The 23,835-nt window shown below is 42.1% G+C and overlaps 1 protein-coding gene and 10 non-coding genes across 11 annotated transcripts in view; all 11 read left to right on the top strand.

Annotated features, from left to right (window-relative positions):
• LOC147707714 (uncharacterized) overlaps positions 1–23,835 on the top strand; it is a 56,627-nt gene that overhangs the window by 27,194 nt on the left and 5,598 nt on the right. Inside the window, exons 2-4 of the mRNA XM_086925661.1 lie at positions 17,767–17,820; positions 20,063–20,112; positions 22,424–22,477. Of these exons, the coding sequence (XP_086781787.1) occupies positions 17,767–17,820; positions 20,063–20,112; positions 22,424–22,477 (158 nt within the window). The remainder of the gene's footprint in view (positions 1–17,766; positions 17,821–20,062; positions 20,113–22,423; positions 22,478–23,835) is intronic.
• LOC147707727 (small nucleolar RNA SNORD103/SNORD85) lies at positions 1,097–1,182 on the top strand. The gene has a single exon (XR_015296812.1). It is a non-coding gene; the product is annotated as a small nucleolar RNA SNORD103/SNORD85 (small nucleolar RNA).
• Positions 1,805–1,872, top strand: LOC147707726 (small nucleolar RNA SNORD50). Its single transcript, XR_015296844.1, has one exon. It is a non-coding gene; the product is annotated as a small nucleolar RNA SNORD50 (small nucleolar RNA).
• LOC147707725 (small nucleolar RNA SNORD103/SNORD85) lies at positions 5,754–5,839 on the top strand. The gene has a single exon (XR_015296811.1). It is a non-coding gene; the product is annotated as a small nucleolar RNA SNORD103/SNORD85 (small nucleolar RNA).
• LOC147707724 (small nucleolar RNA SNORD50) lies at positions 6,462–6,529 on the top strand. The gene has a single exon (XR_015296843.1). It is a non-coding gene; the product is annotated as a small nucleolar RNA SNORD50 (small nucleolar RNA).
• LOC147707723 (small nucleolar RNA SNORD103/SNORD85) lies at positions 10,418–10,503 on the top strand. The gene has a single exon (XR_015296810.1). It is a non-coding gene; the product is annotated as a small nucleolar RNA SNORD103/SNORD85 (small nucleolar RNA).
• Positions 11,126–11,193, top strand: LOC147707722 (small nucleolar RNA SNORD50). The gene has a single exon (XR_015296842.1). It is a non-coding gene; the product is annotated as a small nucleolar RNA SNORD50 (small nucleolar RNA).
• LOC147707721 (small nucleolar RNA SNORD103/SNORD85) lies at positions 15,082–15,167 on the top strand. The gene has a single exon (XR_015296809.1). It is a non-coding gene; the product is annotated as a small nucleolar RNA SNORD103/SNORD85 (small nucleolar RNA).
• On the top strand, positions 15,790–15,857 carry LOC147707720 (small nucleolar RNA SNORD50). Its single transcript, XR_015296841.1, has one exon. It is a non-coding gene; the product is annotated as a small nucleolar RNA SNORD50 (small nucleolar RNA).
• LOC147707719 (small nucleolar RNA SNORD103/SNORD85) lies at positions 19,739–19,824 on the top strand. Its single transcript, XR_015296808.1, has one exon. It is a non-coding gene; the product is annotated as a small nucleolar RNA SNORD103/SNORD85 (small nucleolar RNA).
• LOC147707718 (small nucleolar RNA SNORD50) lies at positions 20,447–20,514 on the top strand. The gene has a single exon (XR_015296840.1). It is a non-coding gene; the product is annotated as a small nucleolar RNA SNORD50 (small nucleolar RNA).

Raw genomic sequence — 23,835 nt, 5'->3', positions numbered from 1 at the left:
TAAATGCTATAAAGCCATAAAACTGCCACAGAAGAATACAATAATTTTCTTTTGTTCACCAAAATAATTGCAGTGTTTGCATCCAAGGGGAAATATAATCACTAAACTGCATACCTAAACTTCTCTAGCCACTCGGATGAATTGTCATTTTGAGTTTTCCTCCTTTGCAGTTAACCCACTAACAAGTGTCAACCTTTCAGCGCAAGAGGCGATATTGTGCTGCATGTCCATTAGATTATGCTGCACCAAAGTCCGTACCATGGGACCAGATCCAAGACTGGGTGGGAATAATAGAGAGAAGAATGTAAGGATTGCACCCTTACTTCCACCCCTGCACCAGGCCTTCCTGAAGCATGGAGGCTACAAGACCCACCATGGTGCTCCCATGTAACCCCTGCACTCCATGACCTGTCTGTAATCTGCCTCTTGGTGCAACCAGACCCCAAGCCTTCAGAAGAGGGAGAAGGCCAAAGGGGAAAATGGCACACCCAGTCATTGCCTTATGTGAATGATTTGTGTCGCATTGCAGTTAAAACCGAGAACGCAATTTTGAAAGCGAGTGTTGATTGGCTGTTAGCACGGGCATAGGGCTTCTCTTGACTTTGTGAACCTCTGTAGTTGCTTATTGACTGGTGAGCTTTATGACCTGTCTGGTTTTTGGCATGTCAAACCACCAGATACTCTTTTCCATCCTTCACGATTAGGCTATTAGGGTCCAGTTAGTTCACAGCGTGTGCAAAGTAATTGAGCTTGAGTTTTCATGTTTCGCTTGTAGGCTACATTTTTCAGAGGTACCTCCTGTAGGTGCTGCTCTTTTATCTGGTAAGCATTCAGCTCCCCTTCATTTGATACTCTGCTATTCCTTTCCCCCAGCCTTTGTACCCTCGTCCAACTGAGTAGTGTAACTGACCTGTTTGTCAGTGCTCCCCATAATTCATCTTACTTTGAATTGCAGGTTGAGAGTACCTTTCAGTTGTTCCTGTGTGGCTTGATGGATTGTAGTGCCAATGTCTTAACCAGTGCTCATTCCTGCTTTTTGGTCAAATGTTGTGGTCCTCGTTCCTTGTCACCACTGACTGCTGCCTCTACAGGCTCCTCTGGCGATGATGATACACTTGCCCTCACTGAGAACGAGTGTTCAATAATGAGAAACCTATCATGTACTCATAAATCTGAGCTGGACAGACGCCCATGCCTCATATTGCAGGCAGCTAAAAGTGACTTGGTGTTTTTGCAAGAGAGCTTCGTAAGTGGGGCTAAAGGAGGGACCGTGGAACTCTTCTCCTCTTGCAGGCTGTTAAGATTTGCTATACTTTTCAGCTCCGGTGAGGTAGAGACTCGAGTGGGTGAAGAATGATGTACTGTTTCTTTCAGGTTATCTTACTAAATAGTGCTTAACATACTGTGCCTTCGCTTTTAGGAATGATGGCCCGAAGAATGCTGCTGTTATCTCGGCTACCCTCCAAAAAGGTGAGGAACTATTTTCAAGCAGGCGTCAGTTAGACTTTGTAGCTTAAATGTCTTTTATTGTGCAACTTGATGTCCTTCTTGCGTTGTCTTACTAAGACTTGGATCTTTGTATGCTGTGGGACCTATGTACATGCTATAGCTTAACTCTTGATATTGGGTGAACTTGTGAGGTCGGTGTTTTGTGGGCCATGCTATCTATTTGAAAAGACCGATTTGTCTGTAGTGCTTCTAAGAAGCACAGATGCATTGTCTGACCGAAGATGGTCCTACAGATGCTGCATTCTAAAAGTATGCTTCGCTCCTCCACATGTGGTGTAAGGTTTAAAATCAGTCTGATTAATGATGAGACAATCCCGAACCTGACTTTATGAAGAGAACTCGTACGGATCTGACTCCTGAAATCAGATTGCCATTCCACATATGATTATTGCTTGCTGATTGCAACTAAAGTTGAGCATATTTATAGATCGGATATGGTGGTTCTTGTAAAAATGGGGCAATATTTAGATCTAAATTGAGCTTTTAAAGGATTATACACTTCATGCAGCGAAAATTGCTGCATGTTTTTCTTTGTACTCATCACATGTAGAAGCTATCAAATGGCCCCTGTGGTTTTCCATGCCAAGTAAATATATTGTGGGATTTAACTCGAGCACTTGTCCCAAATAATATGCACTCATTTGTATGAACAATCTTAGTTGATCTTTGTAAATCGTACAGGGTCCCTCAGTTACTGCTTCCACCAAACCTCCAAATTGAATGCTCCACAGAATGTCAAAAACTTGCAGTTCTCTTTTGTCACAGTCATACTCCCTATCTTTCAGCACCCCGTGAATTCCTGTTAATATCCTGTTGTATTCCTCGACACTATAGGCATGAATCAAACCATCGTCCAGGAAAGCTTGTACTGGCTGGAGATTTTGAAATCTGTACATTAGCTTTGTAAAATAGTAGTCACAAATGTGGGTCGGCATGGTATACGCAAATATTTATAAGCACCAAATGGCGTAACAGAGGTAGTTAAGAATTGGCTTCAAGTATCATTTGATGAAGTGCTGCATTAAGTTCTATTGTAAAATAACCGGCATCCCTCAGCATGCCTATCATTTCCTGTATTTTGGAAATCGAATGATGTTCAGTAACTATATTCTTGGTGAGTGAGCGCCAACCTGCACACAATCTTATTTAGACACCCCTCCTTTTGCCCACTTTAGGACAGCGGAAATCAACTGTGCTACATCAACAGGCTTAATAATGTCTTGCACACATAAATCACCTAAAAGCTGCCTCGACTCACCCCTAAGATTGAGTTTCACATTTCCCTTCTTATGTTTGACAGGATGGCGCCTTTCTGCAAAATTGTGTGCTCAAACCGTTTGCTACAACCTACTTTGACAAAGAAAACCTCTCCAAAACAGTTCAAAATATGACACTCATCCATCCGCCCCATCAGAATCGATGGGCTATCTGTACCTGGTGCGGACCCTAATCTACCCTGATTAACCCATCCAATTAGGTCTCTACTGTCACTCGCTATGTAAACTTTTGTGTAAGTACCACTGTCCTTAATCTCCTCAGCAGTCTTCATATAGCCGTAAGTAATGATACGTGCTCACCAAACACTTCATTTTTAATATATGAAGCCTTCAGGAGCTCATTTGCCGGAACTTCTGTAAAACTGTATTCCGATAAAATAGTTACAAGTAAACCCAAATCAGTCATAACTCTTTATCTACTGTTAACGCCAGTTTTGACATTCTTTCACTCACATGATTTATTTTCTCCTTTATGTGACTTACTCTCACTGAGTTATGTGCCTTAAACACACTTTTAAAAGTGTCCTGATATTTTGCACTTCTTTCCCACTGCTGGACCAGCGGAATTGCTTCCCTCGTGTCCTTGAACCACATCTTGAATAGATATCTCCCTCTCCCTTCCTTTTGTATATGACTTTTCTCTAACTCACAACATTGACAGTAGGGTGAATCAATTGTGCTCTTTCTTGCAATGGCCAGAGCAGGTAACATTAACTTCTCAAACCCCTTGGCTGTTCATACATATTCTCTCAGGGGCTGGACTTTTGTCTACAGAGTAATCTTTTATGAAGATTATTAAAATAAGTATTCATCTCAATTTGGTCTCTGAGATCTTGGTCTGTGCAGTTTCCAAATTCACTGTGTAGCAGCCCGGAATCCTTAGTGCAGCCATATATTTGTCATTATTTTCCTGCTTTCCTTGTTTCTACTAAAAGTTATGCGCTTCTACTTCGAAACGTGATCCTCCTTAAAGTGCCATTTCTTTCGATTCACAGCTTCAGTGTACTCGTGTCGTCTGCCAAATTCAGCTGGGATCGGCTCAGCTTCTGGTAAGTGTTCACATTTGTTTGGCCCTCATTACCCAATGAAATAAAACAGTGTTTCAAATGACTTTCTATCAATTTCTACCTAATGAGGATTGAAAACTCTGTGCCATTGTTTTCACTTAATGTTTTTCTTACCTGGATTTTGGAAAACTGCGGTAGGCGGTTGCACACTCTGCGACGTTGCCATGGTTAGGCCTACAGTATCTCCTTAGCTTTATCTTCCACTTTGTCAAAATAACTGACACCAGTTTGCAATTTCTACAAAACTGTGCACAGTGCTGTTCATTTCTTATATCCTGATAGCTTTTAGGCCAGTAAAGAATACTTGAATATTTTCTTTGTTCCAATTTCAGTTAACGCTGGCCTTTTGTGACCAGTGAATGTTTTGTGTCCGCGATTTATCTGCTAAACCGAAAAGGACCACTGCATCTTCTCACCATGCGTGGGGACCTAACCGCATTCTATGTACTCTACGTCAGGCACAGCCGTTGCATGCTGTGATGGGTCAGCCTGACCTTGATTGACCAGCATGTTACTGCTTTGGCTAGCCTCATTTGAACAGTATGTTAGATAGCCACAGCCCTCCTCCCTTTTTTGCTCTGCCCGGTAGTGTCTATCCTGCTCCAAATGTCTGCCGCCCACTGCACTAGCTCTGAAGCTAGTTCTTTTGGTTGGTCACTTCCATTAACTTTACACAACAGGACTCAAAACCGCTGCTATTCATTGCCAAAAATATCTGGTGATCTACACTTACAAGCAAATTGACCATTCAGAAAAAAAATCTGAGTCTTGTGGTGGGTTTGTAAAGTTGTTCTCTCATAGTTAAGTAAATGCTATAAAGCCATAAAACTGCCACAGAAGAATACAATAATTTTCTTTTGTTCACCAAAATAATTGCAGTGTTTGCATCCAAGGGGAAATATAATCACTAAACTGCATACTTAAACTTCTCTAGCCACTCGGATGAATTGTCATTTTGAGTTTTTCTCCTTTGCAGTTAACCCACTAACAAGTGTCAACCTTTCAGCGCAAGAGGCGATATTGTGCTGCATGTCCATTAGATTATGCTGCACCAAATTCCGTACCATGGGACCAGATCCAAGACTGGGTGGGAATAATAGAGAGAAGAATGTAAGGATTGCACCCTTACTTCCACCCCTGCACCAGGCCTTCCTGAAGCATGGAGGCTACAAGACCCACCATGGTGCTCCCATGTAACCCCTGTACTCCATGACCTGTCTGTAATCTGCCTCTTGGTGCAACCAGACCCCAAGCCTTCAGAAGAGGGAGAAGGCCAAAGGGGAAAATGGCACACCCAGACATTGCCTTATGTGACTGATTTGTGTCGCAGTGCAGTTAAAACCGAGAACGCAATTTTGAAAGCGAGTGTTGATTGGCTGTTAGCACGGGCATGGGGCTTCTCTTGACTTTGTGAACCTCTGTAGTTGCTTATTGACTGGTGAGCTTTATGACCTGTCTGGTTTTTGGCATGTCAAACCACCAGATACTCTTTTCCATCCTTCACGATTAGGCTATTAGGGTCCAGTTAGTTCACAGCGTGTGCAAAGTAATTGAGCTTGAGTTTTCATGTTTAGCTTGTAGGCTACATTTTTCAGAGGTACCTCCTGTAGGTGCTGCTCTTTTATCTGGTAAGCATTGAGCTCCCCTTCATTTGATACTCTGCTATTCCTTTCCCCCAGCCTTTGTGCCCTCGTCCAACTGAGTAGGGTGTCTGACCTGTTTCAGTGCTCCCCATAATTCATCTTACTTCGAATTGCAGGTTGAGAGTACCTTTCAGTTGTTCCTGTGTGTCTTGATGGATTGTAGTGCCAATGTCTTAACCAGTGCTCATTCCTGCTTTTTGGTCAAATGGTGTGGTCCTCGTTCCTTGTCACCACTGACTGCTGCCTCTACAGGCTCCTCTGGCGATGATGATACACTTGCCCTCACTGAGAACGAGTGTTCAATAATGAGAAACCTATCATGTACTCATAAATCTGAGCTGGACAGACGCCCATGCATCATATTGCAGGCAGCTAAAAGTGACTTGGTGTTTTTGCAAGAGAGCTTCGTAAGTGGGGCTAAAGGAGGGACCGTGGAACTCTTCTCCTCTTGCAGGCTGTTAAGATTTGCTATACTTTTCAGCTCCGGTGAGGTAGAGACTCGAGTGGGTGAAGAATGATGTACTGTTTCTTTCAGGTTATCTTACTAAATAGTGCTTAACATACTGTGCCTTCGCTTTTAGGAATGATGGCCCGAAGAATGCTGCTGTTATCTCGGCTACCCTCCAAAAAGGTGAGGAACTATTTTCAAGCAGGCGTCAGTTAGACTTTGTAGCTTAAATGTCTTTTATTGTGCAACTTGATGTCCTTCTTGCGTTGTCTTACTAAGACTTGGATCTTTGTATGCTGTGGGACCTATGTACATGCTATAGCTTAACTCTTGATATTGGGTGAACTTGTGAGGTCGGTGTTTTGTGGGCCATGCTATCTATTTGAAAAGACCGATTTGTCTGTAGTGCTTCTAAGAAGCACAGATGCATTGTCTGACCGAAGATGGTCATACAGATGCTGCATTCTAAAAGTATGCTTCGCTCCTCCACATGTGGTGTAAGGTTTAAAATCAGTCTGATTAATGATGAGACAATCCCGAACCTGACTTTATGAAGAGAACTCGTACGGATCTGACTCCTGAAATCAGATTGCCATTCCACATATGATTATTGCTTGCTGATTGCAACTAAAGTTGAGCATATTTATAGATCGGATATGGTGGTTCTTGTAAAAATGGGGCAATATTTAGATCTAAATTGAGCTTTTAAAGGATTATACACTTCATGCAGCGAAAATTGCTGCATGTTTTTCTTTGTACTCCTCACATGTAGAAGCTATCAAATGGCCCCTGTGGTTTTCCATGCCAAGTAAATATATTGTGGGATTTAACTCTAGCACTTGTCCCAAATAATATGCACTCATTTGTATGAACAATCTTAGTTGATCTTTGTAAATCGTACAGGGTCCCTCAGTTACTGCTTCCACCAAACCTCCAAATTGAATGCTCCACAGAATGTCAAAAACTTGCAGTTCTCTTTTGTCACAGTCATACTCCCTATCTTTCAGCACCCCGTGAATTCCTGTTAATATCCTGTTGTATTCCTCGACACTATAGGCATGAATCAAACCATCGTCCAGGAAAGCTTGTACTGGCTGGAGATTTTGAAATCTGTACATTAGCTTTGGAAAATAGTAGTCACGAATGTGGGTCGGCATGGTATACGCAAATATTTATAAGCACCAAATGGCGTAACAGAGGTAGTTAAGAGTTGAGAATTGGCTTCAAGTATCATTTGATGAAGTGCTGCATTAAGTTCTATTGTAAAATAACCGGCATCCCTCAGCATGCCTATCATTTCCTGTATTTTGGAAATCGAATGATGTTCAGTAACTATATTCTTGGTGAGTGAGCGCCAACCTGCACACAATCTTATTTAGACACCCCTCCTTTTGCCCACTTTAGGACAGCGGAAATCAACTGTGCTACATCAACAGGCTTAATAATGTCTTGCACACATAAATCACCTAAAAGCTGCCTCGACTCACCCCTAAGATTGAGTTTCACATTTCCCTTCTTATGTTTGACAGGATGGCGCCTTTCTGCAAAATTGTGTGCTCAAACCGTTTGCTACAACCTACTTTGACAAAGAAAACCTCTCCAAAACAGTTCAAAATATGACACTCATCCATCCGCCCCATCAGAATCGATGGGCTATCTGTACCTGGTGCGGACCCTAATCTACCCTGATTAACCCATCCAATTAGGTCTCTACTGTCACTCGCTATGTAAACTTTTGTGTAAGTACCACTGTCCTTAATCTCCTCAGCAGTCTTCATATAGCCGTAAGTAATGATACGTGCTCACCAAACACTTCATTTTTAATATATGAAGCCTTCAGGAGCTCATTTGCCGGAACTTCTGTAAAACTGTATTCCGATAAAATAGTTACAAGTAAACCCAAATCAGTCATAACTCTTTATCTACTGTTAACGCCAGTTTTGACATTCTTTCACTCACATGATTTATTTTCTCCTTTATGTGACTTACTCTCACTGAGTTATGTGCCTTAAACACACTTTTAAAAGGGTCCTGATATTTTGCACTTCTTTCCCACTGCTGGACCAGCGGAATTGCTTCCCTCGTGTCCTTGAACCACATCTTGAATAGATATCTCCCTCTCCCTTCCTTTTGTATATGACTTTTCTCTAACTCACAAAATTGACAGTAGGGTGAATCAATTGTGCTCTTTCTTGCAATGGCCAGAGCAGGTAACATTAACTTCTCAAACCACTTGGCTGTTCATACATATTCTCTCAGGGGCTGGACTTTTGTCTACAGAGTAATCTTTTATGAAGATTATTAAAATAAGTATTCATCTCAATTTGGTCTCTGAGATCTTGGTCTGTGCAGTTTCCAAATTCCCTGTGTAGCAGCCCGGAATCCTTAGTGCAGCCATATATTTGTCATTATTTTCCTGCTTTCCTTGTTTCTACTAAAAGTTATGCGCTTCTACTTCGAAACGTGATCCTCCTTAAAGTGCCATTACTTTCGATTCACAGCTTCAGTGTACTCGTGTCGTCTGCCAAATTCAGCTGGGATCGGCTCAGCTTCTGGTAAGTGTTCACATTTGTTTGGCCCTCATTACCCAATGAAATAAAACAGTGTTTCAAATGACTTTCTATCAATTTCTACCTAATGAGGATTGAAAACTCTGTGCCATTGTTTTCACTTAATGTTTTTCTTACCTGGATTTAGGAAAACTGCGGTAGGCGGTTGCACACTCTGCGACGTTGCCATGGTTAGGCCTACAGTATCTCCTTAGCTTTATGTTCCACTTTGTCAAAATAACTGACACCAGTTTGCAATTTCTACAAAACTGTGCACAGTGCTGTTCATTTCTTATATCCTGATAGCTTTTAGGCCAGTAAAGAATACTTGAATATTTTCTTTGTTCCAATTTCAGTTAACGCTGGCCTTTTGTGACCAGTGAATGTTTTGTGTCCGCGATTTATCTGCTAAACCGAAAAGGACCACTGCATCTTCTCACCATGCGTGGGGACGTAACCGCATTCTATGTACTCTACGTCAGGCACAGCCGTTGCATGCTGTGATGGGTCAGCCTGACCTTGATTGACCAGCATGTTACTGCTTTGGCTAGCCTCATTTGAACAGTATGTTAGATAGCCACAGCCCTCCTCCCTTTTTTGCTCTGCCCGGTAGTGTCTATCCTGCTCCAAATGTCTGCCGCCCACTGCACTAGCTCTGAAGCTAGTTCTTTTGGTTGGTCACTTCCATTAACTTTACACAACAGGACTCAAAACCGCTGCTATTCATTGCCAAAAATATCTGGTGATCTACACTTACAAGCAAATTGACCATTCAGAAAAAAAATCTGAGTCTTGTGGTGGGTTTGTAAAGTTGTTCTCTCATAGTTAAGTAAATGCTATAAAGCCATAAAACTGCCACAGAAGAATACAATAATTTTCTTTTGTTCACCAAAATAATTGCAGTGTTTGCATCCAAGGGGAAATATAATCACTAAACGGCATACTTAAACTTCTCTAGCCACTCGGATGAATTGTCATTTTGAGTTTTCCTCCTTTGCAGTTAACCCACTAACAAGTGTCAACCTTTCAGCGCAAGAGGCGATATTGTGCTGCTTGTCCATTAGATTATGCTGCACCAAAGTCCGTACCATGGGACCAGATCCAAGACTGGGTGGGAATAATAGAGAGAAGAATGTAAGGATTGCACCCTTACTTCCACCCCTGCACCAGGCCTTCCTGAAGCATGGAGGCTACAAGACCCACCATGGTGCTCCCATGTAACCCCTGTACTCCATGACCTGTCTGTAATCTGCCTCTTGGTGCAACCAGACCCCAAGCCTTCAGAAGAGGGAGAAGGCCAAAGGGGAAAATGGCACACCCAGACATTGCCTTATGTGACTGATTTGTGTCGCAGTGCAGTTAAAACCGAGAACGCAATTTTGAAAGCGAGTGTTGATTGGCTGTTAGCACGGGCATGGGGCTTCTCTTGACTTTGTGAACCTCTGTAGTTGCTTATTGACTGGTGAGCTTTATGACCTGTCTGGTTTTTGGCATGTCAAACCACCAGATACTCTTTTCCATCCTTCACGATTAGGCTATTAGGGTCCAGTTAGTTCACAGCGTGTGCAAAGTAATTGAGCTTGAGTTTTCATGTTTAGCTTGTAGGCTACATTTTTCAGAGGTACCTCCTGTAGGTGCTGCTCTTTTATCTGGTAAGCATTGAGCTCCCCTTCATTTGATACTCTGCTATTCCTTTCCCCCAGCCTTTGTGCCCTCGTCCAACTGAGTAGTGTGTCTGACCTGTTTCAGTGCTCCCCATAATTCATCTTACTTCGAATTGCAGGTTGAGAGTACCTTTCAGTTGTTCCTGTGTGTCTTGATGGATTGTAGTGCCAATGTCTTAACCAGTGCTCATTCCTGCTTTTTGGTCAAATGTTGTGGTCCTCGTTCCTTGTCACCACTGACTGCTGCCTCTACAGGCTCCTCTGGCGATGATGATACACTTGCCCTCACTGAGAACGAGTGTTCAATAATGAGAAACCTATCATGTACTCATAAATCTGAGCTGGACAGACGCCCATGCATCATATTGCAGGCAGCTAAAAGTGACTTGGTGTTTTTGCAAGAGAGCTTCGTAAGTGGGGCTAAAGGAGGGACCGTGGAACTCTTCTCCTCTTGCAGGCTGTTAAGATTTGCTATACTTTTCAGCTCCGGTGAGGTAGAGACTCGAGTGGGTGAAGAATGATGTACTGTTTCTTTCAGGTTCTCTTACTAAATAGTGCTTAACATACTGTGCCTTCGCTTTTAGGAATGATGGCCCGAAGAATGCTGCTGTTATCCCGGCTACCCTCCAAAAAGGTGAGGAACTATTTTCAAGCAGGCGTCAGTTAGACTTTGTAGCTTAAATGTCTTTTATTGTGCAACTTGATGTCCTTCTTGCGTTGTCTTACTAAGACTTGGATCTTTGTATGCTGTGGGACCTATGTACATGCTATAGCTTAACTCTTGATATTGGGTGAACTTGTGAGGTCGGTGTTTTGTGGGCCATGCTATCTATTTGAAAAGACCGATTTGTCTGTAGTGCTTCTAAGAAGCACAGATGCATTGTCTGACCGAAGATGGTCATACAGATGCTGCATTCTAAAAGTATGCTTCGCTCCTCCACATGTGGTGTAAGGTTTAAAATCAGTCTGATTAATGATGAGACAATCCCGAACCTGACTTTATGAAGAGAACTCGTACGGATCTGACTCCTGAAATCAGATTGCCATTCCACATATGATTATTGCTTGCTGATTGCAACTAAAGTTGAGCATATTTATAGATCGGATATGGTGGTTCTTGTAAAAATGGGGCAATATTTAGATCTAAATTGAGCTTTTAAAGGATTATACACTTCATGCAGCGAAAATTGCTGCATGTTTTTCTTTGTACTCATCACATGTAGAAGCTATCAAATGGCCCCTGTGGTTTTCCATGCCAAGTAAATATATTGTGGGATTTAACTCTAGCACTTGTCCCAAATAATATGCACTCATTTGTATGAACAATCTTAGTTGATCTTTGTAAATCGTACAGGGTCCCTCAGTTACTGCTTCCACCAAACCTCCAAATTGAATGCTCCACAGAATGTCAAAAACTTGCAGTTCTCTTTTGTCACAGTCATACTCCCTATCTTTCAGCACCCCGTGAATTCCTGTTAATATCCTGTTGTATTCCTCGACACTATAGGCATGAATCAAACCATCGTCCAGGAAAGCTTGTACTGGCTGGAGATTTTGAAATCTGTACATTAGCTTTGTAAAATAGTAGTCACGAATGTGGGTCGGCATGGTATACGCAAATATTTATAAGCACCAAATGGCGTAACAGAGGTAGTTAAGAATTGAGAATTGGCTTCAAGTATCATTTGATGAAGTGCTGCATTAAGTTCTATTGTAAAATAACCGGCATCCCTCAGCATGCCTATCATTTCCTGTATTTTGGAAATCGAATGATGTTCAGTAACTATATTCTTGGTGAGTGAGCGCCAACCTGCACACAATCTTATTTAGACACCCCTCCTTTTGCCCACTTTAGGACAGCGGAAATCAACTGTGCTACATCAACAGGCTTAATAATGTCTTGCACACATAAATCACCTAAAAGCTGCCTCGACTCACCCCTAAGATTGAGTTTCACATTTCCCTTCTTATGTTTGACAGGATGGCGCCTTTCTGCAAAATTGTGTGCTCAAACCGTTTGCTACAACCTACTTTGACAAAGAAAACCTCTCCAAAACAGTTCAAAATATGACACTCATCCATCCGCCCCATCAGAATCGATGGGCTATCTGTACCTGGTGCGGACCCTAATCTACCCTGATGAACCCATCCAATTAGGTCTCTACTGTCACTCGCTATGTAAACTTTTGTGTAAGTACCACTGTCCTTAATCTCCTCAGCAGTCTTCATATAGCCGTAAGTAATGATACGTGCTCACCAAACACTTCATTTTTAATATATGAAGCCTTCAGGAGCTCATTTGCCGGAACTTCTGTAAAACTGTATTCCGATAAAATAGTTACAAGTAAACCCAAATCAGTCATAACTCTTTATCTACTGTTAACGCCAGTTTTGACATTCTTTCACTCACATGATTTATTTTCTCCTTTATGTGACTTACTCTCACTGAGTTATGTGCCTTAAACACACTTTTAAAAGTGTCCTGATATTTTGCACTTCTTTCCCACTGCTGGACCAGCGGAATTGCTTCCCTCGTGTCCTTGAACCACATCTTGAATAGATATCTCCCTCTCCCTTCCTTTTGTATATGACTTTTCTCTAACTCACAACATTGACAGTAGGGTGAATCAATTGTGCTCTTTCTTGCAATGGCCAGAGCAGGTAACATTAACTTCTCAAACCACTTGGCTGTTCATACATATTCTCTCAGGGGCTGGACTTTTGGCTACAGAGTAATCTTTTATGAAGATTATTAAAATAAGTATTCATCTCAATTTGGTCTCTGAGATCTTGGTCTGTGCAGTTTCCAAATTCACTGTGTAGCAGCCCGGAATCCTTAGTGCAGCCATATATTTGTCATTATTTTCCTGCTTTCCTTGTTTCTACTAAAAGTTATGCGCTTCTACTTCGAAACGTGATCCTCCTTAAAGTGCCATTTCTTTCGATTCACAGCTTCAGTGTACTCGTGTCGTCTGCCAAATTCAGCTGGGATCGGCTCAGCTTCTGGTAAGTGTTCACATTTGTTTGGCCCTCATTACCCAATGAAATAAAACAGTGTTTCAAATGACTTTCTATCAATTTCTACCTAATGAGGATTGAAAACTCTGTGCCATTGTTTTCACTTAATGTTTTTCTTACCTGGATTTTGGAAAACTGCGGTAGGCGGTTGCACACTCTGCGACGTTGCCATGGTTAGGCCTACAGTATCTCCTTAGCTTTATCTTCCACTTTGTCAAAATAACTGACACCAGTTTGCAATTTCTACAAAACTGTGCACAGTGCTGTTCATTTCTTATATCCTGATAGCTTTTAGGCCAGTAAAGAATACTTGAATATTTTCTTTGTTCCAATTTCAGTTAACGCTGGCCTTTTGTGACCAGTGAATGTTTTGTGTCCGCGATTTATCTGCTAAACCGAAAAGGACCACTGCATCTTCTCACCATGCGTGGGGACCTAACCGCATTCTATGTACTCTACGTCAGGCACAGCCATTGCATGCTGTGATGGGTCAGCCTGACCTTGATTGACCAGCATGTTACTGCTTTGGCTAGCCTCATTTGAACAGTATGTTAGATAGCCACAGCCCTCCTCCCTTTTTTGCTCTGCCCAGTAGTATCTATCCTGCTCCAAATGTCTGCCGCCCACTGCACTAGCTCTGAAGCTAGTTCTTTTGGTTGGTCACTTCCATTAACTTTACACAACAGGACTCAAAACCGCTGCTATTCATTGCCAAAAATATCTGGTGATCTACACTTACAAGCAAATTGACCATTCAGAAAAAAAATCTGAGTCTTGTGGTGGGTTTGTAAAGTTGTTCTCTCATAGTTAAGTAAATGCTATAAAGCCATAAAACTGCCACAGAAGAATACAATAATTTTCTTTTGTTCACCAAAATAATTGCAGTGTTTGCATCCAAGGGGAAATATAATCACTAAACTGCATACTTAAACTTCTCTAGCCACTCGGATGAATTGTCATTTTGAGTTTTCCTCCTTTGCAGTTAACCCACTAACAAGTGTCAACCTTTCAGCGCAAGAGGCGATATTGTGCTGCATGTCCATTAGATTATGCTGCACCAAAGTCCGTACCATGGGACCAGATCCAAGACTGGGTGGGAATAATAGAGAGAAGAATGTAAGGATTGCACCCTTACTTCCACCCCTGCACCAGGCCTTCCTGAAGCATGGAGGCTACAAGACCCACCATGGTGCTCCCATGTAACCCCTGTACTCCATGACCTGTCTGTAATCTGCCTCTTGGTGCAACCAGACCCCAAGCCTTCAGAAGAGGGAGAAGGCCAAAGGGGAAAATGGCACACCCAGACATTGCCTTATGTGACTGATTTGTGTCGCAGTGCAGTTAAAACCGAGAACGCAATTTTGAAAGCGAGTGTTGATTGGCTGTTAGCACGGGCATGGGGCTTCTCTTGACTTTGTGAACCTCTGTAGTTGCTTATTGACTGGTGAGCTTTATGACCTGTCTGGTTTTTGGCATGTCAAACCACCAGATACTCTTTTCCATCCTTCACGATTAGGCTATTAGGGTCCAGTTAGTTCACAGCGTGTGCAAAGTAATTGAGCTTGAGTTTTCATGTTTAGCTTGTAGGCTACATTTTTCAGAGGTACCTCCTGTAGGTGCTGCTCTTTTATCTGGTAAGCATTGAGCTCCCCTTCATTTGATACTCTGCTATTCCTTTCCCCCAGCCTTTGTGCCCTCGTCCAACTGAGTAGTGTGTCTGACGTGTTTCAGTGCTCCCCATAATTCATCTTACTTCGAATTGCAGGTTGAGAGTACCTTTCAGTTGTTCCTGTGTGTCTTGATGGATTGTAGTGCCAATGTCTTAACCAGTGCTCATTCCTGCTTTTTGGTCAAATGGTGTGGTCCTCGTTCCTTGTCACCACTGACTGCTGCCTCTACAGGCTCCTCTGGCGATGATGATACACTTGCCCTCACTGAGAACGAGTGTTCAATAATGAGAAACCTATCATGTACTCATAAATCTGAGCTGGACAGACGCCCATGCCTCATATTGCAGGCAGCTAAAAGTGACTTGGTGTTTTTGCAAGAGAGCTTCGTAAGTGGGGCTAAAGGAGGGACCGTGGAACTCTTCTCCTCTTGCAGGCTGTTAAGATTTGCTATACTTTTCAGCTCCGGTGAGGTAGAGACTCGAGTGGGTGAAGAATGATGTACTGTTTCTTTCAGGTTATCTTACTAAATAGTGCTTAACATACTGTGCCTTCGCTTTTAGGAATGATGGCCCGAAGAATGCTGCTGTTATCTCGGCTACCCTCCAAAAAGGTGAGGAACTATTTTCAAGCAGGCGTCAGTTAGACTTTGTAGCTTAAATGTCTTTTATTGTGCAACTTGATGTCCTTCTTGCGTTGTCTTACTAAGACTTGGATCTTTGTATGCTGTGGGACCTATGTACATGCTATAGCTTAACTCTTGATATTGGGTGAACTTGTGAGGTCGGTGTTTTGTGGGCCATGCTATCTATTTGAAAAGACCGATTTGTCTGTAGTGCTTCTAAGAAGCACAGATGCATTGTCTGACCGAAGATGGTCCTACAGATGCTGCATTCTAAAAGTATGCTTCGCTCCTCCACATGTGGTGTAAGGTTTAAAATCAGTCTGATTAATGATGAGACAATCCCGAACCTGACTTTATGAAGAGAACTCGTACGGATCTGACTCCTGAAATCAGATTGCCATTCCACATATGATTATTGCTTGCTGATTGCAACTAAAGTTGAGCATATTTATAGATCGGATATGGTGGTTCTTGTAAAAATGGGGCAATATTTAGATCTAAATTGAGCTTTTAAAGGATTATACACTTCATGCAGCGAAAATTGCTGCATGTTTTTCTTTGTACTCATCACATGTAGAAGCTATCAAATGGCCCCTGTGGTTTTCCATGCCAAGTAAATATATTGTGGGATTTAACTCTAGCACTTGTCCCAAATAATATGCACTCATTTGTATGAACAATCTTAGTTGATCTTTGTAAATCGTACAGGGTCCCTCAGTTACTGCTTCCACCAAACCTCCAAATTGAATGCTCCACAGAATGTCAAAAACTTGCAGTTCTCTTTTGTCACAGTCATACTCCCTATCTTTCAGCACCCCGTGAATTCCTGTTAATATCCTGTTGTATTCCTCGACACTATAGGCATGAATCAAACCATCGTCCAGGAAAGCTTGTACTGGCTGGAGATTTTGAAATCTGTACATTAGCTTTGTAAAATAGTAGTCACAAATGTGGGTCGGCATGGTATACGCAAATATTTATAAGCACCAAATGGCGTAACAGAGGTAGTTAAGAATTGGCTTCAAGTATCATTTGATGAAGTGCTGCATTAAGTTCTATTGTAAAATAACCGGCATCCCTCAGCATGCCTATCATTTCCTGTATTTTGGAAATCGAATGATGTTCAGTAACTATATTCTTGGTGAGTGAGCGCCAACCTGCACACAATCTTATTTAGACACCCCTCCTTTTGCCCACTTTAGGACAGCGGAAATCAACTGTGCTACATCAACAGGCTTAATAATGTCTTGCACACATAAATCACCTAAAAGCTGCCTCGACTCACCCCTAAGATTGAGTTTCACATTTCCCTTCTTATGTTTGACAGGATGGCGCCTTTCTGCAAAATTGTGTGCTCAAACCGTTTGCTACAACCTACTTTGACAAAGAAAACCTCTCCAAAACAGTTCAAAATATGACACTCATCCATCCGCCCCATCAGAATCGATGGGCTATCTGTACCTGGTGCGGACCCTAATCTACCCTGATGAACCCATCCAATTAGGTCTCTACTGTCACTCGCTATGTAAACTTTTGTGTAAGTACCACTGTCCTTAATCTCCTCAGCAGTCTTCATATAGCCGTAAGTAATGATACGTGCTCACCAAACACTTCATTTTTAATATATGAAGCCTTCAGGAGCTCATTTGCCGGAACTTCTGTAAAACTGTATTCCGATAAAATAGTTACAAGTAAACCCAAATCAGTCATAACTCTTTATCTACTGTTAACGCCAGTTTTGACATTCTTTCACTCACATGATTTATTTTCTCCTTTATGTGACTTACTCTCACTGAGTTATGTGCCTTAAACACACTTTTAAAAGTGTCCTGATATTTTGCACTTCTTTCCCACTGCTGGACCAGCGGAATTGCTTCCCTCGTGTCCTTGAACCACATCTTGAATAGATATCTCCCTCTCCCTTCCTTTTGTATATGACTTTTCTCTAACTCACAACATTGACAGTAGGGTGAATCAATTGTGCTCTTTCTTGCAATGGCCAGAGCAGGTAACATTAACTTCTCAAACCACTTGGCTGTTCATACATATTCTCTCAGGGGCTGGACTTTTGGCTACAGAGTAATCTTTTATGAAGATTATTAAAATAAGTATTCATCTCAATTTGGTCTCTGAGATCTTGGTCTGTGCAGTTTCCAAATTCACTGTGTAGCAGCCCGGAATCCTTAGTGCAGCCATATATTTGTCATTATTTTCCTGCTTTCCTTGTTTCTACTAAAAGTTATGCGCTTCTACTTCGAAACGTGATCCTCCTTAAAGTGCCATTTCTTTCGATTCACAGCTTCAGTGTACTCGTGTCGTCTGCCAAATTCAGCTGGGATCGGCTCAGCTTCTGGTAAGTGTTCACATTTGTTTGGCCCTCATTACCCAATGAAATAAAACAGTGTTTCAAATGACTTTCTATCAATTTCTACCTAATGAGGATTGAAAACTCTGTGCCATTGTTTTCACTTAATGTTTTTCTTACCTGGATTTTGGAAAACTGCGGTAGGCGGTTGCACACTCTGCGACGTTGCCATGGTTAGGCCTACAGTATCTCCTTAGCTTTATCTTCCACTTTGTCAAAATAACTGACACCAGTTTGCAATTTCTACAAAACTGTGCACAGTGCTGTTCATTTCTTATATCCTGATAGCTTTTAGGCCAGTAAAGAATACTTGAATATTTTCTTTGTTCCAATTTCAGTTAACGCTGGCCTTTTGTGACCAGTGAATGTTTTGTGTCCGCGATTTATCTGCTAAACCGAAAAGGACCACTGCATCTTCTCACCATGCGTGGGGACCTAACCGCATTCTATGTACTCTACGTCAGGCACAGCCATTGCATGCTGTGATGGGTCAGCCTGACCTTGATTGACCAGCATGTTACTGCTTTGGCTAGCCTCATTTGAACAGTATGTTAGATAGCCACAGCCCTCCTCCCTTTTTTGCTCTGCCCAGTAGTATCTATCCTGCTCCAAATGTCTGCCGCCCACTGCACTAGCTCTGAAGCTAGTTCTTTTGGTTGGTCACTTCCATTAACTTTACACAACAGGACTCAAAACCGCTGCTATTCATTGCCAAAAATATCTGGTGATCTACACTTACAAGCAAATTGACCATTCAGAAAAAAAATCTGAGTCTTGTGGTGGGTTTGTAAAGTTGTTCTCTCATAGTTAAGTAAATGCTATAAAGCCATAAAACTGCCACAGAAGAATACAATAATTTTCTTTTGTTCACCAAAATAATTGCAGTGTTTGCATCCAAGGGGAAATATAATCACTAAACTGCATACTTAAACTTCTCTAGCCACTCGGATGAATTGTCATTTTGAGTTTTCCTCCTTTGCAGTTAACCCACTAACAAGTGTCAACCTTTCAGCGCAAGAGGCGATATTGTGCTGCATGTCCATTAGATTATGCTGCACCAAAGTCCGTACCATGGGACCAGATCCAAGACTGGGTGGGAATAATAGAGAGAAGAATGTAAGGATTGCACCCTTACTTCCACCCCTGCACCAGGCCTTCCTGAAGCATGGAGGCTACAAGACCCACCATGGTGCTCCCATGTAACCCCTGTACTCCATGACCTGTCTGTAATCTGCCTCTTGGTGCAACCAGACCCCAAGCCTTCAGAAGAGGGAGAAGGCCAAAGGGGAAAATGGCACACCCAGACATTGCCTTATGTGACTGATTTGTGTCGCAGTGCAGTTAAAACCGAGAACGCAATTTTGAAAGCGAGTGTTGATTGGCTGTTAGCACGGGCATGGGGCTTCTCTTGACTTTGTGAACCTCTGTAGTTGCTTATTGACTGGTGAGCTTTATGACCTGTCTGGTTTTTGGCATGTCAAACCACCAGATACTCTTTTCCATCCTTCACGATTAGGCTATTAGGGTCCAGTTAGTTCACAGCGTGTGCAAAGTAATTGAGCTTGAGTTTTCATGTTTAGCTTGTAGGCTACATTTTTCAGAGGTACCTCCTGTAGGTGCTGCTCTTTTATCTGGTAAGCATTGAGCTCCCCTTCATTTGATACTCTGCTATTCCTTTCCCCCAGCCTTTGTGCCCTCGTCCAACTGAGTAGTGTGTCTGACGTGTTTCAGTGCTCCCCATAATTCATCTTACTTCGAATTGCAGGTTGAGAGTACCTTTCAGTTGTTCCTGTGTGTCTTGATGGATTGTAGTGCCAATGTCTTAACCAGTGCTCATTCCTGCTTTTTGGTCAAATGGTGTGGTCCTCGTTCCTTGTCACCACTGACTGCTGCCTCTACAGGCTCCTCTGGCGATGATGATACACTTGCCCTCACTGAGAACGAGTGTTCAATAATGAGAAACCTATCATGTACTCATAAATCTGAGCTGGACAGACGCCCATGCCTCATATTGCAGGCAGCTAAAAGTGACTTGGTGTTTTTGCAAGAGAGCTTCGTAAGTGGGGCTAAAGGAGGGACCGTGGAACTCTTCTCCTCTTGCAGGCTGTTAAGATTTGCTATACTTTTCAGCTCCGGTGAGGTAGAGACTCGAGTGGGTGAAGAATGATGTACTGTTTCTTTCAGGTTATCTTACTAAATAGTGCTTAACATACTGTGCCTTCGCTTTTAGGAATGATGGCCCGAAGAATGCTGCTGTTATCTCGGCTACCCTCCAAAAAGGTGAGGAACTATTTTCAAGCAGGCGTCAGTTAGACTTTGTAGCTTAAATGTCTTTTATTGTGCAACTTGATGTCCTTCTTGCGTTGTCTTACTAAGACTTGGATCTTTGTATGCTGTGGGACCTATGTACATGCTATAGCTTAACTCTTGATATTGGGTGAACTTGTGAGGTCGGTGTTTTGTGGGCCATGCTATCTATTTGAAAAGACCGATTTGTCTGTAGTGCTTCTAAGAAGCACAGATGCATTGTCTGACCGAAGATGGTCCTACAGATGCTGCATTCTAAAAGTATGCTTCGCTCCTCCACATGTGTTGTAAGGTTTAAAATCAGTCTGATTAATGATGAGACAATCCCGAACCTGACTTTATGAAGAGAACTCGTACGGATCTGACTCCTGAAATCAGATTGCCATTCCACATATGATTATTGCTTGCTGATTGCAACTAAAGTTGAGCATATTTATAGATCGGATATGGTGGTTCTTGTAAAAATGGGGCAATATTTAGATCTAAATTGAGCTTTTAAAGGATTATACACTTCATGCAGCGAAAATTGCTGCATGTTTTTCTTTGTACTCATCACATGTAGAAGCTATCAAATGGCCCCTGTGGTTTTCCATGCCAAGTAAATATATTGTGGGATTTAACTCTAGCACTTGTCCCAAATAATATGCACTCATTTGTATGAACAATCTTAGTTGATCTTTGTAAATCGTACAGGGTCCCTCAGTTACTGCTTCCACCAAACCTCCAAATTGAATGCTCCACAGAATGTCAAAAACTTGCAGTTCTCTTTTGTCACAGTCATACTCCCTATCTTTCAGCACCCCGTGAATTCCTGTTAATATCCTGTTGTATTCCTCGACACTATAGGCATGAATCAAACCATCGTCCAGGAAAGCTTGTACTGGCTGGAGATTTTGAAATCTGTACATTAGCTTTGTAAAATAGTAGTCACAAATGTGGGTCGGCATGGTATACGCAAATATTTATAAGCACCAAATGGCGTAACAGAGGTAGTTAAGAATTGGCTTCAAGTATCATTTGATGAAGTGCTGCATTAAGTTCTATTGTAAAATAACCGGCATCCCTCAGCATGCCTATCATTTCCTGTATTTTGGAAATCGAATGATGTTCAGTAACTATATTCTTGGTGAGTGAGCGCCAACCTGCACACAATCTTATTTAGACACCCCTCCTTTTGCCCACTTTAGGACAGCGGAAATCAACTGTGCTACATCAACAGGCTTAATAATGTCTTGCACACATAAATCACCTAAAAGCTGCCTCGACTCACCCCTAAGATTGAGTTTCACATTTCCCTTCTTATGTTTGACAGGATGGCGCCTTTCTGCAAAATTGTGTGCTCAAACCGTTTGCTACAACCTACTTTGACAAAGAAAACCTCTCCAAAACAGTTCAAAATATGACACTCATCCATCCGCCCCATCAGAATCGATGGGCTATCTGTACCTGGTGCGGACCCTAATCTACCCTGATTAACCCATCCAATTAGGTCTCTACTGTCACTCGCTATGTAAACTTTTGTGTAAGTACCACTGTCCTTAATCTCCTCAGCAGTCTTCATATAGCCGTAAGTAATGATACGTGCTCACCAAACACTTCATTTTTAATATATGAAGCCTTCAGGAGCTCATTTGCCGGAACTTCTGTAAAACTGTATTCCGATAAAATAGTTACAAGTAAACCCAAATCAGTCATAACTCTTTATCTACTGTTAACGCCAGTTTTGACATTCTTTCACTCACATGATTTATTTTCTCCTTTATGTGACTTACTCTCACTGAGTTATGTGCCTTAAACACACTTTTAAAAGTGTCCTGATATTTTGCACTTCTTTCCCACTGCTGGACCAGCGGAATTGCTTCCCTCGTGTCCTTGAACCACATCTTGAATAGATATCTCCCTCTCCCTTCCTTTTGTATATGACTTTTCTCTAACTCACAACATTGACAGTAGGGTGAATCAATTGTGCTCTTTCTTGCAATGGCCAGAGCAGGTAACATTAACTTCTCAAACCCCTTGGCTGTTCATACATATTCTCTCAGGGGCTGGACTTTTGTCTACAGAGTAATCTTTTATGAAGATTATTAAAATAAGTATTCATCTCAATTTGGTCTCTGAGATCTTGGTCTGTGCAGTTTCCAAATTCACTGTGTAGCAGCCCGGAATCCTTAGTGCAGCCATATATTTGTCATTATTTTCCTGCTTTCCTTGTTTCTACTAAAAGTTATGCGCTTCTACTTCGAAACGTGATCCTCCTTAAAGTGCCATTTCTTTCGATTCACAGCTTCAGTGTACTCGTGTCGTCTGCCAAATTCAGCTGGGATCGGCTCAGCTTCTGGTAAGTGTTCACATTTGTTTGGCCCTCATTACCCAATGAAATAAAACAGTGTTTCAAATGACTTTCTATCAATTTCTACCTAATGAGGATTGAAAACTCTGTGCCATTGTTTTCACTTAATGTTTTTCTTACCTGGATTTTGGAAAACTGCGGTAGGCGGTTGCACACTCTGCGACGTTGCCATGGTTAGGCCTACAGTATCTCCTTAGCTTTATCTTCCACTTTGTCAAAATAACTGACACCAGTTTGCAATTTCTACAAAACTGTGCACAGTGCTGTTCATTTCTTATATCCTGATAGCTTTTAGGCCAGTAAAGAATACTTGAATATTTTCTTTGTTCCAATTTCAGTTAACGCTGGCCTTTTGTGACCAGTGAATGTTTTGTGTCCGCGATTTATCTGCTAAACCGAAAAGGACCACTGCATCTTCTCACCATGCGTGGGGACCTAACCGCATTCTATGTACTCTACGTCAGGCACAGCCGTTGCATGCTGTGATGGGTCAGCCTGACCTTGATTGACCAGCATGTTACTGCTTTGGCTAGCCTCATTTGAACAGTATGTTAGATAGCCACAGCCCTCCTCCCTTTTTTGCTCTGCCCGGTAGTGTCTATCCTGCTCCAAATGTCTGCCGCCCACTGCACTAGCTCTGAAGCTAGTTCTTTTGGTTGGTCACTTCCATTAACTTTACACAACAGGACTCAAAACCGCTGCTATTCATTGCCAAAAATATCTGGTGATCTACACTTACAAGCAAATTGACCATTCAGAAAAAAAATCTGAGTCTTGTGGTGGGTTTGTAAAGTTGTTCTCTCATAGTTAAGTAAATGCTATAAAGCCATAAAACTGCCACAGAAGAATACAATAATTTTCTTTTGTTCACCAAAATAATTGCAGTGTTTGCATCCAAGGGGAAATATAATCACTAAACTGCATACTTAAACTTCTCTAGCCACTCGGATGAATTGTCATTTTGAGTTTTTCTCCTTTGCAGTTAACCCACTAACAAGTGTCAACCTTTCAGCGCAAGAGGCGATATTGTGCTGCATGTCCATTAGATTATGCTGCACCAAATTCCGTACCATGGGACCAGATCCAAGACTGGGTGGGAATAATAGAGAGAAGAATGTAAGGATTGCACCCTTACTTCCACCCCTGCACCAGGCCTTCCTGAAGCATGGAGGCTACAAGACCCACCATGGTGCTCCCATGTAACCCCTGTACTCCATGACCTGTCTGTAATCTGCCTCTTGGTGCAACCAGACCCCAAGCCTTCAGAAGAGGGAGAAGGCCAAAGGGGAAAATGGCACACCCAGACATTGCCTTATGTGACTGATTTGTGTCGCAGTGCAGTTAAA

Source organism: Lissotriton vulgaris, chromosome 6, assembly GCF_964263255.1.
Source record: "Lissotriton vulgaris chromosome 6, aLisVul1.2, whole genome shotgun sequence".
Lineage (NCBI taxonomy): Eukaryota > Metazoa > Chordata > Amphibia > Caudata > Salamandridae > Lissotriton > Lissotriton vulgaris.
This window is presented reverse-complemented; position numbering and strand designations above follow the sequence as displayed.